This window comes from Gavialis gangeticus, unplaced genomic scaffold (assembly GCF_001723915.1).
Source record: "Gavialis gangeticus isolate Ggan-Ray unplaced genomic scaffold, GavGan_comp1, whole genome shotgun sequence".
NCBI lineage: Eukaryota > Metazoa > Chordata > Crocodylia > Gavialidae > Gavialis > Gavialis gangeticus.
The window spans coordinates 39,171,793-39,187,995 of record NW_017729032.1 but is presented as its reverse complement, the minus strand read 5'-3'; the positions used below and the strand labels follow the sequence as shown (position 1 = coordinate 39,187,995).

The window sequence follows — 16,203 nt, the reverse complement described above, 5'->3', positions numbered from 1 at the left end:
TAAGCTCCTGTCAAAGATATGAGGCTGGATGTGGTGGAATGGAGGGGTATGAAGGTAGAATTGTAAATTATAGGTGTAAACATGGTGGTAAAAGCCATGAAAATGCATCAGATTCCCAGGGGAAAGGAAGTGTTGCAGACAGCAGATCTAGGGTTCTAAGGTACAATGCTGTGAGACCTTCACAAGTCCTATGAAGAGGAAGAATGACTCCTTGTGTACTGAGACACTGAAGAAACTTAAAGAGGTCAGAGTTGACTTGTGAAAGGACAGTGGCAGCATAAGGAGCTTAACATTTAAACAGGGAGGATCTAATTAATAGTGTCAGAAGCAGCCTAAATGTTGAGGATGGAGCAAAAGACCTGAGAATTAGAGATTCTGATGAAAGTGGGATCAAACTGTCTCACTGCCAGTTGAAGCCACATGATGCAGGCTCACTGCCAGCTCCAGGAGAACAGGAAGTTAAGTGTAGCTTGACTTCATCTTCCCTTGGCATCAGTGCTCAGCAGAGCAGAGGGGGAGTATGTCTTTGGGAAATGTGCGCTCCACACCCAAGCATTATGGGACTGGGTTGGGAGTTCCTTGCTGTAAACACCAGTCATTCAGAAAATACCTTGCTGATTACAGCCCCTCACCCTGCTGAGTCATTCCACTTGCTTAAAATCTCTTTAACATATATGGTAGCAGGATCATTTCTCAAGGAGGAAATGCAGATTCCTTATTTGTTTGTCTTTGTTCTCTGGAGAAGAGATAAATCTAAGAGTCAAAAGACTTCCTTTAAGAAGCTCTGTCTGGCAGCAGGGAAGAAAATATTTTTCCTGTGTACAACTGGGTTTTTTACTAAGGTAATATAATAGCTCAACAGAAGGAATCTGTCATGCATCTAACTGGAAAGCCACCTAGCTCTGTTTTCAACATTTTTAACTGGATGAGACTTGTCTTTAGGTTCAGCTTTTGGTCACAAAGTCTGCGGAGGATATGGACTGTGAACAGAGCAGTAGTTCCATGATGTCAGTATTTTTGCTCTATTGAAGCCAGCATCGGATCTGCTATATCTAAGGCATCAGAGAGAGTTGATTTATTTCTTATTTGAAAAATAATTTATAGAGATTTAGAGCTGTTCTGAGAAACCTCACTGATGCTGGAGTAAAAACACTATCTTAATGATTTTTAATTAAAAATATAAAAACCTTTTAATTAATCAGAACTCCATATATCGTTATACCATTGCCATTTGTTACATTTATGTCTAAAGTCATCTTCCATTAACACGCTCTGTTTTGGGCTGTTTAAAATGGCTACAGGTAATTTCCCTAGGCTGCAAAATGCAGAATTTCTATTGACCATTATAAGTGTTTAATAAAAGTTTAATTTTGAAATGTGTTTCCACTCTGCTCTAGAACTGAAGGATGGCATGTGATTCTGGTACTAGTCTCGGGCTTGGTCTATACAATCAAGTTTTGCCAGCAAAGCTATGAGAGCAAAGAGGGATTCATTTTCTTTAAATCATACTCCTATCCAACATATTTATGCCAGCAAATCCCATGATATGGATATGGCTATGCTGATAGAATAATCTTTCCTCTAGGTTATGCCATTTGTGGAGATGGTGAAGGACAGAACTCCTTCAGTCAGCAGGTGCTGCATTACCACTAGAGGGCTCTGCCAACATAGCCAAAGAGGCCCTCTAATATTGTGCCATGTGACTCAAAAGACCTTCATTTTGTTCCTACCTCTGCTATAGACTTCCTGAGTGATCTTAGGCAACTTATTTCATTGCATCTCAGCTCCCAGTCTGTGAAAAGGAGGTACTAATTCTTCCTTTGTCCCACGATTGCTGTTACATCTAATTATACTTTTCAGCACTATAGGTTACTTTTGTGCCAAGCACAGTCAAAACAATGATTTAGTTAGGCCTCTAGGCCTTCCTGCAAAATGAAGTTGTGTTTATTGCTGTTTCCTAGAGTGCCTTGGTGGAGTTAACAAGCCCTTTGTAAAAGAGAATCAGCTAGGCTTACTTACCATATTTTCCAATGTATAGAATACAATTCTTTTCCTGAAAAAGGAAAGCTAAAATTAGGGTGGTCTTATACACTGCAGCTATGTAAAAAAATTGAAATAATTTTAATAAAAGTTGGCCAAAACTCAATAAAATTTAGTTAAAAACTTTTCCCACAATTTTATCTTTTTTTGAGGGTGTGTCTTGTACATCACAAAATGTAGGAACATTTTCCAAATGTAATCTGCTAACAGATTAAAATTTGGGATTTAGGTTTTATCAAGGTTCCTTTTAAAGTAGTAAAGATGAAATAGACAAAATCTGCATTTCTCTGTTCTCAGTGAGGGCTTGTTGTTCTAATGCATGGGAAATCTAGGTTCGGATGTCCATTGGTATGTGTCAGTGGCAGCATTTTATAGAGGAGATGCTAGGTTAGCACCCTGTTCAGTAGATGGTGTGATGGGTGAGCACGCTGTTGTAGCCCTGTGGGGGGGCTGCATGAAATTTCTGCTAGTGAAACTCAAACAGTGACAGAATCCCAACACTCATCACAAGGCAGCTGTTGTTGGTTCTCATTCTACGACAGGGGCGGGCAATTATTTTGGGCAGAGGGCCACTTACTGAGTTTTAGCAAGCCATTGCAGGCCACATGACAGGCAGTCAGGGGCAGGTAAATATTAATTTCTAAATTTTTTAGGGGCCCTGCGGGCCGGATAGAATGGCCTGGCATGTCACATCTGGCCCACAGGCCACATTTTGCCCACCCCAGTTCTGTGAGGTACTTGGCACCCTTAACTTCTGCTGATGGCATTTATACTTTTGTCATAGGATCAGTCGCTTTACAAAGGAGAAATCCAAGAATTCTTCTCCGTGAGGCCAAGAGAAAGGGCACAAAGCCTATTGAACACCTGAGAAGGGGTAGAAGGAAAAAGTCACCAGCAGGGGAAGAGAACAGAATCTCTTTGACCTCAAACAGTGAAATAGGAGAGAAAAATAGAAGACAAATAACATTTTGCTTCCCAGCAGCCAAGAAGAGTTTGTTATTAAGGCCATTGAGGTTAAGGTGGGAGCTTCCCAAAGCAGATGGGAGGAGCTAAAATATGGCCTAAGTTCAGTTTTATCTTTCTAATCTTGAAAGATGACTAGAAGCAACCTTACACAGTAAACCTTTTTCTCAGGAAAAATTGTTGAAGAGATGCAACCTGTGCAAAAACCCCTTTGATACGCTTGTCCTGACCTGCTGTAAGGTGTGCTGTCTTATTTGTAAGTGTACCCTGTGGGTGTAACTGCAGGGATGAGCTTTCAACAGGAAGGCTTCTCATTATGCATATACTGTCCTGCCAGCTCTGAGATTTGAGGTTAGCAATGAACTCAAGAATCTGGGCAAGTCAAGGCTAAGCAAATCTCATACGTGATGGAACCAGTTCCCAGTGAAGTAGGTGGCAGATGCATTTTCTGTGTTTAATCATCCTTTTTTGGTGCCAGTTGCTGGAGGTGGCTCCAACAGCAGCAAGAAATGTGCCCACTCTGGCAAAATAATGATTCTGCAGTAAGTGTCATCAACTCTCGGAGGAATTAAAATGTAGCAAGAACACTAGGTAAAATTTTTATACTCAATGTTGCTACACTACTTCAACTTCACTACTTTGCTGTCATTAGCCCTTTTAAAATAATACATCCCAAGCAGCCTGTGAGAGCATAGAAGAGACTCATTTGTTTGAATTTGCCAAAAGTCCAATTTAATGGTGAAGTATGACAACTTTATACACATGATGAAAAAGAAAAAAAAAAAGGAATATATTTAAGTTAGCTAAATAATGCTAATGCTAAACAATAGTTCTGTTATGACAGACATGTTTCCTGGAAATCTCCCTGTAAACGAGTTGGTGTGCCTGCCGCTTTGTAGGCTGGCTGTGCTCCCCTGGGAACTCCTTAGTCAGTCCTTGTAATACAGACAATAGTCCTTACCCCAAACAAAAAAATGAGTAAACTAAGAACTTAACCTTTCTCCAGGTGGTAGAAGACACTCCTGTAACTCTGGCCCCTTAATAGCAAGCTCTTCTGAGCTCTAGGCTACTTTCTGGCCACAAAATGCTCCTTCCCAACTCAAGCTTCTTGCTGTTTCTCCCCTTGGGCTTCTAGCTGGCAGCTAATCACTCACAGCTGGACTCTTCACCCAGGCCTCCTTGTCTCCCTTAAAGGGCCAGATCCCCTTATTACATAACTCACTGTTCCTTATTCAATCCCCCTCCTACCCTTCAAGAAGTTGATGCTGGCATGTGTTGCTCCAGGGTGATGATGGATATAGAGTGAATAGGACTGCAACACTAAGTACCAACGTGTGAACCAGGGGTTGGCTTCCTTCACATATAGCCACATCAGGGGGGCATGGTCCATGACTAGAGTAAAGGGGGTCCTGAGGAGATAATAGTGGAGGGCCTTGATCACTCTTTTAATCACAAGACACTCCTTCTCAACCACCAACTATTTGTATTCTCAAGGAAGGAGTTTCTTGCTTAGCTACAGAACCAGGTGTTTTCCATCCTCAGAAGTCCTGCAAAAGCACAGCTCTGAGGCCTTCCTCTGAGGCAACCATTTATAGGATGAACCTCCAGCAAAACTGTAGACTGTATAATCCTGGGGTGGTACACAGAATTCACTTTATCTCCCAAAAGGTTGCAGGTGTGAGTAATCACTTCACTATTTTGGGTGCTGTCTGATGATGTGTAGCTGTCAGTGGGGCAATAAATGCCAAAAATTGTCGGATAGCTTGTGGTAGCAGCAGGCTAACCCTAGAAAGAACTTCAGCTGCATTTTAGATTTGGTCATGGGGGACTTCACCTTGTTGACAAGGGGTCTAATCTCCCCATTCCCAAGACATACCCCAAATACTTAATTTCCCAGTGCTGGATTCGTCTGATTTGCTCGCAGGCCTGTAGCCTGAAGTGATTGTAACAGGGCCCTAACCCAGTAAAAGTGTTCCTTCCAAGTACTGGTAAACACTGCTATGTCACTGAGGTAGGCTTCTTCATACACACAGTGGTGTCTCAGAACCTGTCCGTCAAGCACTGGAAGGTGACCCAGGTGCTGTGGAGACTGAAGGGGAGAGTCTTAAATTGATAGAGCCGCCAAGATGTTGTAAATGCAGTTAGCTTGTGAGATTCTGGAACAAAGGGGATTTGCCCATACTCTTTTGTCTGTCAGACTGAGCACTGATTTATATTTAGTATTACCCAGATATTTGAATTAATTCATTGACTCTTGGCATTGGATATGTGTCCAATTTCTGTACTGCATTTAAGTCTTGGGATCCATTCTGATGGCTAACAGCTGAGGGCTGCCTTCATTCTCCGCCACACGTAAGCAGGTTGGTCTGCCTGCTGCCTCATATGCTAGCTTTGCTCCCCTGGGAGCCCCTCAGTCAGTCCTCCTTAATACAAAAAAAAAAAAAGAAAGAAAGAAAGAAATCCTTGCCCCAAACAAACAAACAAGTAAAGCAAAACCTGAATCTTTCCCTAGGCACTAGGAGAGGCCCCTGTAACTCTGGCTTCATAATAGTTAGCTCTTCTAGGTTCCAGGCTGCTTCCTGGCCACAAACTGCTCCTTCCCAGCTCCCCTTACTCAGTCTCCACTTGGGCTTTTAACTCCCAGCTAATCACGATCACCCACAGCCGGGCTCCCTTAAAGGGCCAGACTGCCTTGTACACTTCCGTATTTTTTGTGGCAGTTTTGTATTTGGCTTTTACAGTAAATTATATTCTAAATACAATATTTAAGTAAAACTGTATAAAATTGTTACTACTGAGCATTTTTTCTCTCTTGCTTCTGCCACGTAGGAAGGAATAGTGTCTCCAACTGATTTAGACCTCGTAATGTCTGATGGACTGGGAATGCGGTATGCCTTTATAGGGCCATTGGAAACAATGCATCTCAATGCAGAAGGTATGTGATTTTAAATGTAATAGTTTCTGAGGTAAGGATTTCATTGCATAAGGTTTTGCTAATATTGTCTTATTAATTCAGGCCAATGTAAGGTTGACTATCAACATTACCTTTTTCTCTTTTCATAATTATAAGGCACATCATATGCCTTAGAATGAAATAAAAGGGGATAGAGCTTAAATAATCTTTCTTCTGAAACCCCGGTTAAATATGTGAGCTGAAATGCCAGTAATTTAGTTGGAATTTCCAATGTTTGTCCCAAACCCTTTCAAGTGTGCATTTGATTCAGGACTGTCTTAAGACCAGCAAAAGAAGGGGAAATTCACAAGAGGCTTATGTGGGAGACTCTCTGCAGATGTGTGCGAAGGCTTTAGGTTAATCCAGCGCTTAGGAAAAGTGTGGCTGCTCTGAGTGTGGCACATGCAGTCTCTTGGTTAAATTGCTTCAGTTGATCGATTAACCAGTAGAATATTTCACCTGGCAGAGCTGTATAGTTGTATTGGCAGAGTTGTACTGCCACGCAGCACATGCACAAATGGCAGATCGAGGAATAACCTTCAGGAAAGGTGAGCTATAAATCAAGCAGGGGTAACTGCCAAATAAACAACCGTGGACCAAGCAGCAGCAGCACCACCACAATGTGGTGGGGACAGCAGATGGCAAAGCTTTCCCTCCTGAAAAGCCACACATATCCTTTGACAGTGCTGTAACTTGGTGAGTATAGGTCGCTGCCATAATGATAAGCCTGCCCAGCCCCCAGCCATGGGTCTACAAGTGCTCAACAGTGGAGCAGGCAAAAGATGTTAGAATCTCAATGGCTGCAAAGATGGACAAAGGCTGCAGCAGGATATGATCTCCAGTTGCCTTGGCCTTCTTGCCATTGGTTTAAGGCTCTATTCTGTCAAGAACCATGTGGAAGCTGATGTGCAGCAGTTTCTCCACAATAAAAGAAATCACACACAAGCGTTTTCCATGAAAATGACTTTTCTAGCACATTTTTCAAACACTGTGGCGACCAGCTAGTAATGACAGGAGCAGGACTATGAGGTCTGAAAGCTCCTAGTTATGAACTGGCATGAAGGCAGCAGTTACAAGAAGGTTATCTAGCATTTGGATTAGGCAGAGTGCAATTTGGCAACTGTAACTGCGACTGATCAGCCCTCTTTAGGATCTGCTCTGCTCACCCCACATGGGCTAGAAAAGGTGCCCCAAACATAACTTGTTTACCTTTTTTCTGACTGGATAACTGCATCCAGTGGAATCACCTTTATTGCAGTCAAAATCAACAAAGACACACAATCAGTTTCAGGACCTGAAACATCAAGACCCTGATGGACAATCCTAAAAGTGAACATCCAGAGCACCACACTGAGAACGCAGGCAACACAACATCATTGTTGCTGCCCTGAGCAAGACCCAGCGAGCAGGAGATGGGCAGCTCAAAGAACAAGGAGGTGACTATACCTTTTTCTGGAAAGGTAAACAGGAAGAAGAACACTGGCTTCACAAAGTTAATTTTGCCATCAAGAATGAACTCATAAATCAACTCAATAAGTTCCCTATTGGAATTAATGAGCATCTCATCCAGGGATCCTGGTTTTCTCTGTTAAAAAAAATCCAGAATTCTCTGATTACAAAACGCAGAATCCACGTTTTTCCGCAATTAAAATGAAATGCCATATATATATATATATAGGTATCAATTGAACACAATGTTTTATTGATATATTTACAGTCTTAAAGCAGTTTGGAAGCCTCAATCTTTATAACAAAATAAATTCTAAATACCTATATATTTTGGCATTTGGTTTTGGTATTTTTATTGTGGAAAATCAGAGCTCCCACTTCCCCCTTTGCTCACTAGGACGCTGGTCAAGCTGTGGCTGTCCCCACTGCTGCTTTGTGGTGCTGAACAGCCCTGATATGCCAGTGCCCTGCCCATGCCCATGTCGTTGCCCCTCACTCCCAAGCCACAGCCACCACAGCCCTGTTGGTGACCCTCACTCCTGACCCACAGTCCCCCACCACCCCTGGCAGTGCCTCGCTCCCAACCCACAGTCCCCTGCCGTATGAAGAACAGGTGGTGGGAAGACAAGGCAAAGGAGATTCGACATCTTGCTGAAATCCACGGTATGCACATTTTTTTCAATGCCACCAAAGTCATCTACAATCCAAACACTCAGATACCAAGCCCCTTGAGACCTAAGGATGGAGGAAACCTGATCAAGGAAGGGGGAGCCATCAACACCCATTGGAAGAAGCATTTTGAGGACCTTCTCATAGATTCATAGATTTTGGGGTCAGAAGGGACCTTAGCAGATCATTAAGTCCAAACCCCTGCCCTGGGCAGGAAAGAGCACTGGGGTCAGCTGACTCCAACCAGGTGCGTGTCTAGCTTCCTCTTAAAGACCCCCAAGGTAGGGAAGAGTACCACCTTCCTTGGAAGCCCATTCCAGATTCTGGCAATCCTTACCATAAATAAGTTCTTCCTGATGTCTAACCTAAATCTGCTCTCCATCATTTTGTGGCTGTTGTTCCTAGTTACTCCAAAGGGTGCCCTGGTAAACAGAGCATCTCCTATTCCTTGCTGCCCCCTCGGATCCAAAACCAAGCTCATGCTTTATCAAGCAGTTGTGATCCCCACTTTACTGTTTGAAGATGAGACATGGACAACATACAGGAGACATCTCAAGTCATTGGAGAAGTACTGTAAATGCTGCCTGCGGAAGATCCTTCAAATCCAGTGGGAAGATAGACACACCAACATTAGTGCCTTTTCACAAGCAAACACAATGAGCATCAGGGTGATGATCATCATTAGCTGGGCCAGCCATCCAGATGTCAACTTCAGATTTCTAAAGCAACTTCTATTCTCTCAGCTCAGTAAAGGCATACGCTGAAGAGAAAGGTAGAGAAAGTGCTTCAAGGACATCTTCAAGGCTAACTTGGAAAAAATGTGACATCAACATCAACTCATGGGAGACCATCACCCAGGACTGCCCCAGATGGAGGAAGAATCTGCTGCAAGGATCTCAGTACTTTGAAATCTTATGATGACAACAGGAGAAAGAAAAATGGGAGCGGCAGAAACAACATATCGTGGACCAAATTAAGAATTCGGAGCCACTCACCCCTCATGAAAATGCATGAGAGTTGCAGTAGAATCTGTCAATCCTGGATCAGCCTCCTTGGCCATCTTTGGACCCATAGATAAGACAATCATGGACAACAATCATCCTCGACTGTGAGGGACTGCCGAAGAAGAAGACTATGTTTCTCATAAATTCTTAGGCTGTGATGCTGCATAATAAAATAACACAGCACTCACCCCCTCTCCCTCCACTGCCAGAACATGGGTCTCCATATGGCAGATTTTGGCAACAGACCCTTATTTGGCTTACCTCACCTCCAATTTCTGGACCCTTCCAAGAGCTCTGCAGGCTGGATGAAATGGTTCCACGGGCCAGCCCTGGGTCCCAGGCAGTATCTTTGATGCACAAAATACATAAATTATATAGATATTTTCTTGTAGTTTAGTACACAGAGAGAAGCTCGATAATGATATATCTATATAAGTCTTTATCTGTTATATGACTTTTAGCTTTTCCTTTCAATCACGTAATTAAAATAACTTGTCTCTAAATTATCTTGACTCTAAATATAGAAACAAGTGCTCTTGTTTCTAAACTGCGTTTGTGTTTTGCAGCTGACATGTATCTGTGAATGTTCTGTTGGCTAGCAACCTTATGGTCAGGCATTTCGCTCCTAATGAACTGTTAAGATGGCTAAAGTCTTTTTGGCCAAAGTTATGTAGGCAGGATAAAAAATAGATATATTCATCCGTGGTGTGGTGAGGCAGTTATTTCTGCTTTCACTTAACTCTCAATGTTGCACTAAACAGCTTCTGGTTATGGCAAAAGTGCTTGTTAGTATCAGAAGGCTTTTAGATTTTTCAAAGAGAACAAACTATACTTTGGTATACATACAGTGTTATTCTTACAATTAATAAAATATTGATGTAGATTTAGAGCCTAGCAACCTTACTCGTTTGCTGCAATTTAACACATAATAGACATAATACATTCAAACAGCATAGTACAAACTACACAACTCAGCTTTTGCTTCCTCAGAATGCCATGGCTTGGAATCTTATTCATAATTCACCTGTGTGTCTTTCCCCTGTGCAAGAAACACTCATTGTCATTAAAAGTTTTGCAAATAACATTAATCAGTTCTTGTTGGTATTTTGGACTGTACAGTCATTGCTTTTCTGACCTGAAAAAGTAAGTTATATCAATGCAGAGATTACTCCATTAGCAAATTAATACTAAGCTTGCTAAACTAACAGCCATTAGTGATGGGTCAGATCAGGGGAGAAAAAGAAAGGCCTGCAGACTGATAACTTAGCTGCAAAAGTAAATCCGGCGACAGGTTTGCAGTAGCATGTGGAAAAACACTATATTGGACTTCAGAGGGCACATCTAAATGAGCCATCTACTGTGGTGGTGCCCAGTTAGCCCCCTAGTAAATGTCTCACATTTACACGTGCAGTGCTATTAGGTCTCAGGAAACTAATAAACTCTGCAGCAGGGTAGTGCTTTTAAATACAAGTACTATCCTACTGTGAATTTATTTACTGTGCACCAGTGCACGTGTAGATGCTGACCTGGGAATAAATTGCTCTTGGTTAGCCCAGCCAGCAGGGAGCCACACTCCTGCCTGCTGCCTAGCCATATGGCTTGGCAGCTGCAGGAGCCTCGTTGCCCAGTCAGCTCCTCTGTTGCTTTACACTGCTACTCAGTGCCGAGGGCTGACCCCCAGTGCTCCCTGCCAGCTTAGGGCTAGCACCCAGGCAGCTGTGGCTGGAGCCTGCAGCTTTCCCTAGCTGCTGCAGTGGGGCAGAGCAGGGTAGAAACAGGTCTGGCCTAACCTGCTCGTCCCCAGCTCAGTTTGCATGTAGGTAGACACTGTGCCTGAGAAGAGTTTATTCATTCTCATTAATTGCACATGTAGACATGCCCAGAATGAAATAAAATGATGGGAATTTATTGAAAGCAGATACCTATTTCTATCACTTTATAATTCTGTTAGTAAAAAATCTAAATTCACAGAACAAGGCAGGCCTGGACTGGCTCATCAGCACTCAGGCTTTTACCTGGTTGGTCAGTTACTTGCATCATTTAGTGTGTTGCTTCATTCCCTGCTCTGTGGCTTTGCTGGCCAACGATGTGGAGCATCTCCTTGGGACTGTCTGATGTCCGCTGTATTGTGGCGAAGCCGCTGGGATCTAGGGGTCGCCAGCGGTTGGCGGCCGTGTTGTCAATGTCCTCCGGGTCCCACGTGGGGGCCCGGAAACGGTACAATGTTGTGCCCCGACTGGGCAGGTCCCGGCTGGTCGTCCTCGTCATTGCACGACGGCATCCAGTGTTGGCGACCAGCACCACGGTAACATCAACTAAAACAGTCTGGATCGGGGGTTTCTTGTCGGCGTCTGGCGCTTGATGTTGTGTCAGCGGTTCTTTAAAAGGCTAAAAGCTTAAAAGCATAAAAAGCTAAAAGCCTACAACCGCTACGGGGCCACCACTGGGTAGGGCTACCAGCGCCTTAAAAATGCCAATAAATTACGGGGGACAACAAAAGAGAAAACAGGGTGTGCCCATGCGGGTCATAGGGTCAAAACTAGTGCTCCCCCAGGGGACACTGAGCAGAGCACCCCGGACAGTGCCCACCGGCTCGCAAACTGAGGGAGCTTGCCGGCGGCTACTGCCCAGTGGTACTCCTTGGGTAGCAGCCAGAAAACTGACTCAGCCAGCTGTGGGCTGCCCTCATCAGAGGGAGTATTGTTTGCTAGATACTATGCCACACTGTAGCCCAGGGACTTCAGCTGCAATCCTCTGCCATTGCCAGTTGTTATCTTGCTTTGCAAAACTGCTTCAGAGAGCATGAGATCTAGCCAGATGGGTCCCTCTTGCTTCACAAGGATAGAACTCCTGGACCCACATCCCTGGTATCACCTCCTGGTTGGCATCCCATGGAGAGAGAATGAGGTGTAGGTGAGCCCGCTCTCCCTTCTTCCCTCTTCTGCCAGCTCCCACCACCTCAATAGCAGCTACATTTCTCTTTAGTTAGAAGGCCACCCCTTGCAGTTCCCCTAATTTCTAACCTAGTTCCAAGCCAATCAGTAAAGTGGGAGTCCATATAAGATTTGAGAGGTGAGGAGATTTGGTATGAGATAAAGGGAGAGTTACTGGGTTTAAGATGGCATTATCTTCAAGGTTGTGGTTTGGGATGGAGATAGCTCCACTTTGGAAGAAAAAAAGTGTTATAGTTCTTCTTTGGGAAAATAACCCAACTAATTCAAAAGTTCCTGGTGACTGGGGTTGGTTCCTTCTGTTCTGTTGGTTGTGTAACCCCAAGTCCCCCCTAACCTCCATGAGCAAATGCTCCAGACCCTCTTTATGCTGCCATTTATTTCCTTTTTCCCCCGTGTTCACAAATTGACTGCCCAAAGAATGTTGCCCAGACCACTTTGACTAGCCAGTCAAGCCATGCGTGGGTGATGGCAGGAGATTTGTTAATATGGTACTGTGCCAATAGCCTTGAATATAGAACAAATGTCAATGTCAAGTTACTGAAAATGGCTCTTAAACAGCAAGTTGAGAACTGAATGAGAATAGGTAAAAAAGAAAACCCATTATTTTTTCTTTTTTTTTAGGGCAGGAAAATGCTCTACTGACATCAATTTATTTCTGTGATAGTGAATGTTGATTTCAGTTCCAGAAGTCTCTAACCCCTGAACTGGTCAGATTAAGATTTGGCATAACACTACCATGTGGAAATGCTGTCAGGAAATAAGCATCAGTATTGTACATGAGAGTAATTTTCTCATTTAATTATTACAATATTTTCTTAATATACATAGTACCTCCTGTATGCATAAGTAATTATCTGTCTATCTGCTGAGCGTTGGTAATATTCATCTTCAGACTTGGTAAGATTACAGGCTTGTTTTTAAGATTTCAGGGTTACTTTAAGCTATATGAAAAATCAGCTGTAAATCAGGAGCATAAGCATATAATTTTTAAAAAGATTAATTGGTAAAGGTCCGGTAGGTATACACTGTGGGTTGTATATGTGCTCTCATCATCAACTGCAGAAATCACATGGATGTCAGCAAAAGTTTCCTGAGGGCATAATTGACATTTGGACATGTGCAGTTGGATTAAACTAGATGTTTGCAGGACTTTATAGGGAAGCTTGTATGTTATGTACCACTAGTGGGCATTCTTGCTCATTTTAGAAATACCTTCCAGGTGGTTAGGGTTATGGGGGCAGGGTATAGCAGGAAGAAAGTACTAGCTATTCATATGTATGAAACAATCGCAAACAATGATTCAGAATCATTTTCTTTGATTGGCCTCATAAAATTTGACTAGGTGTGGCTTTTAAGTGCTTGACTATTGTTTAAACATACGCTTGTTACTAATACATTTTGGTCAAAACTAGAGCTGATTTGTATTGTCATGTCCAGTGGTTTCCTGGCTTTTAGCTGCCACTCAAGGGATTCAATTTAATCCAGTTCTAGAGCATCTGTGCCACAGATGAGCAAGCAAAAAGTGAGAGCTTCCCAAACTGAATATGATCAGCTGTAGGAGTGAAGGAGAGATTTGTACTGCTATTATGGCATCTCCTAATTAATAGGTTAAGTGCAAGAAAATATACCTCTACTGAGTTGGTCTTTATTTGTTAGAGGTCAGTCTGCAGTTGATATACCCAGTGTTGTCTGATCATGCCATGAAGTAGTCTGTCATAGATATATAACTTATTTCTCACTCAGGAACAGAGTCCATATCCCATTAGGGCAAATAAGACAGCTAACAACTTTCCTGAAACTAATGGTTGCCTTTTTGCAGCCATGTAGGCTTGTCTATCCAGGAAAATTCATGCAAATTAAGCTAAGGTGTGAATGTATAGCATGTCTGCTACTCTGTACTAATTCCCTGCATCTTACTGGATGTGTCCACATGTGCATTTAAGCATGACTAAATTTAATGTGCATTAAGCTAATACGCATTAAGCAATTTTTGTCAGGTGTCTACATGTGCAGTGTTTTGGCACTAAAGTTAGTGCTAAGTCCCTGCAGCCCTGCCATGTGCCCCTAGTGACTGGGCAGACCCAGCACTAAAGATAGTGCTGGGTCGTATCTACATATGTATTAATGCACTTTAACTAATTGCGCCTAAATTTGATACTAGCATTTGTAGATATCAAATTTAGGCACAATTAGCCTAATTTCGCCATTTTTAATGCACATTAAGGGCATACACGTGTGGGCACGCGTCTGTAGTGCTCATTAAATTGGAGTAATATGCATCAATGCGTCTCATGTAGACGTGCCCCCTGTGAAGTAGCTTACTCCACTTTTCAAGGGCAGTCTTAGGCAGTGTACAGACATTCAAATAATTTGGGAGAATTCTCCCAAGTTTCATAGTAGCTAGGGTTAGGAGGGACCTGAGCAGATCATCCAGCCTGACTCCCTGCCACAGGCAGGAATGAATGCTGGGTTCACAAGACCCCAGACAGATGATCATCTAACCTCTTTTTGAATTTGCCCAAGGTAGGGGCGAGGACCACTTCCCTAGGAAGTTGGTTCCAGATTCTGGCCACCCTAACTGTAAAATATTGCCTTCTGATCTCTAACCTAAACCTATTCTCCATCAGCTTATGTTCCTCGTCACCCCAGGTGGTGCTGGGGAGAATAGGGCTCTTCCTGTTTGCTGATGATCTCCCCTGATGAGTTTGTAGGCAGCCACCAGGTCTGCCCTCAGCCTCCTCTTGCTGAGGCTGAATAGGTTCAGGTCCCTCAGTCTCTCCTTATAGGGCCTGTCCTGCTGCCCTCTCACCAAATGGGTGGCCCTCCTCTGAACTCTCTCCAGGCTGGCCACATCCTTTTTAAAGTGCGGCACCCAGTACTGGACGCAGTACTCCAATTGCAGCCTGACCAATGTCGCATAGAGGGGGAGTATCACTTCTCTGGACCGGCTTGAGATGCATCTTTGGATGCATGAGAAGGTATGGCTCGCCTTGCTGGCTGTGGTCTGGCATTGGCAGCTCATATTCATCTTGGAGTCAATAATGACTCCAAGATCCCTTTCCGTCTCTGTGCTTTCAAGAGGAGAACTCCCCAGCCTTATGTATGCTGTGGATTCCTTCTCCCAAGGTGCAGCACCCTGCATTTGTCTACGTTGAACCCCATCCTATTCTCATCTGCCCACTTTTGTAGTCTGTCTAAATCTGTTTAAAGCCTCTCTCTCCCTTCAAATGTGCCCACCTCGCCCCACATCTTAGTGTCATCAGCAAACTTGGACAACGTGCTTTTAACCCCCTCGTCCAAGTTGCTAATGAAGATGTTAAACGGTGTGGGCCCGAGGACCGAGCCCTGGGGGACCCCACTGGTCACATCACGCCATGTTGAGTACGACCCGTCCACCACTGCTCTCTGGGTGCGCCCCATCAGCCAGTTTTTTACCCGTCCAACTGTGTAGGTATCAATGCCACAGTTGCCTAATATATTGATGAGAATGGGGTGAGAGACAGTTTCAAAGGCCTTCCTAAAGTTTAGAAAAACTACGTCTACCATCATCCAAGGCAACAACATCATTCAAGGATTTAGTTACTTGGTCATAAAACGCAATCAGGTTGGTCAGGCAGGACCTGCCTTTGATGAACCCATGCTGATTGCCCCTGAGCATGATCTCCCCTGCTGGCCCCCCACAGATGTGCTCCTTGATGATTCTCTCCAAGATCTTCCCGAGCACCGAGGTGAGGCTTACAGGCCTATAGTTACTTGGGTCCTCCTTCCTCCCTTTCTTAAAAATTGGGACCACATTAGCTAGTTTCCAATCCTTCGGCACCTGGCCAGTTGACCACGAATGCTCATACAGCTGGTCCAAGGGCTCCATAATGCCCCTGACAGCTCCCTCAACACTCTTGGGTGGAGGGCATCTGGACCTGCAGATTTAAAAATGTCCAGCCCTTCCAGAAGATCCCTAACTACATCTGCACTGACCGAAGGCCTGATAGAGCTATCCCCAAGATTGTCCCTGTTCAAGAAAACAGAAGCGAAGAAACTGTTAAAAATATCAGCTTTCTCATCTGGTATAGCCACAAAACTATCATTTGAGTCTTGCAGGAGCCCTACATTGCCTGGTGCCCTCTTCTTGCTCCCAATGTACTTGAAAAAGGACTTTTTGTTGTCCTTAATC

The 16,203-nt window shown here is 43.7% G+C and overlaps 1 protein-coding gene across 2 annotated transcripts in view; it reads left to right on the top strand.

Moving 5' to 3' along the window:
- Positions 1 to 16,203, top strand: part of CRYL1 (crystallin lambda 1) — a 120,777-nt gene that overhangs the window by 92,193 nt on the left and 12,381 nt on the right. For both annotated transcript variants that reach the window (XM_019524868.1, XM_019524869.1), the window contains exon 6: positions 5,833 to 5,938. In XM_019524868.1, coding sequence (XP_019380413.1) covers positions 5,833 to 5,938 — 106 coding nt within the window. The remainder of the gene's footprint in view (positions 1 to 5,832; positions 5,939 to 16,203) is intronic.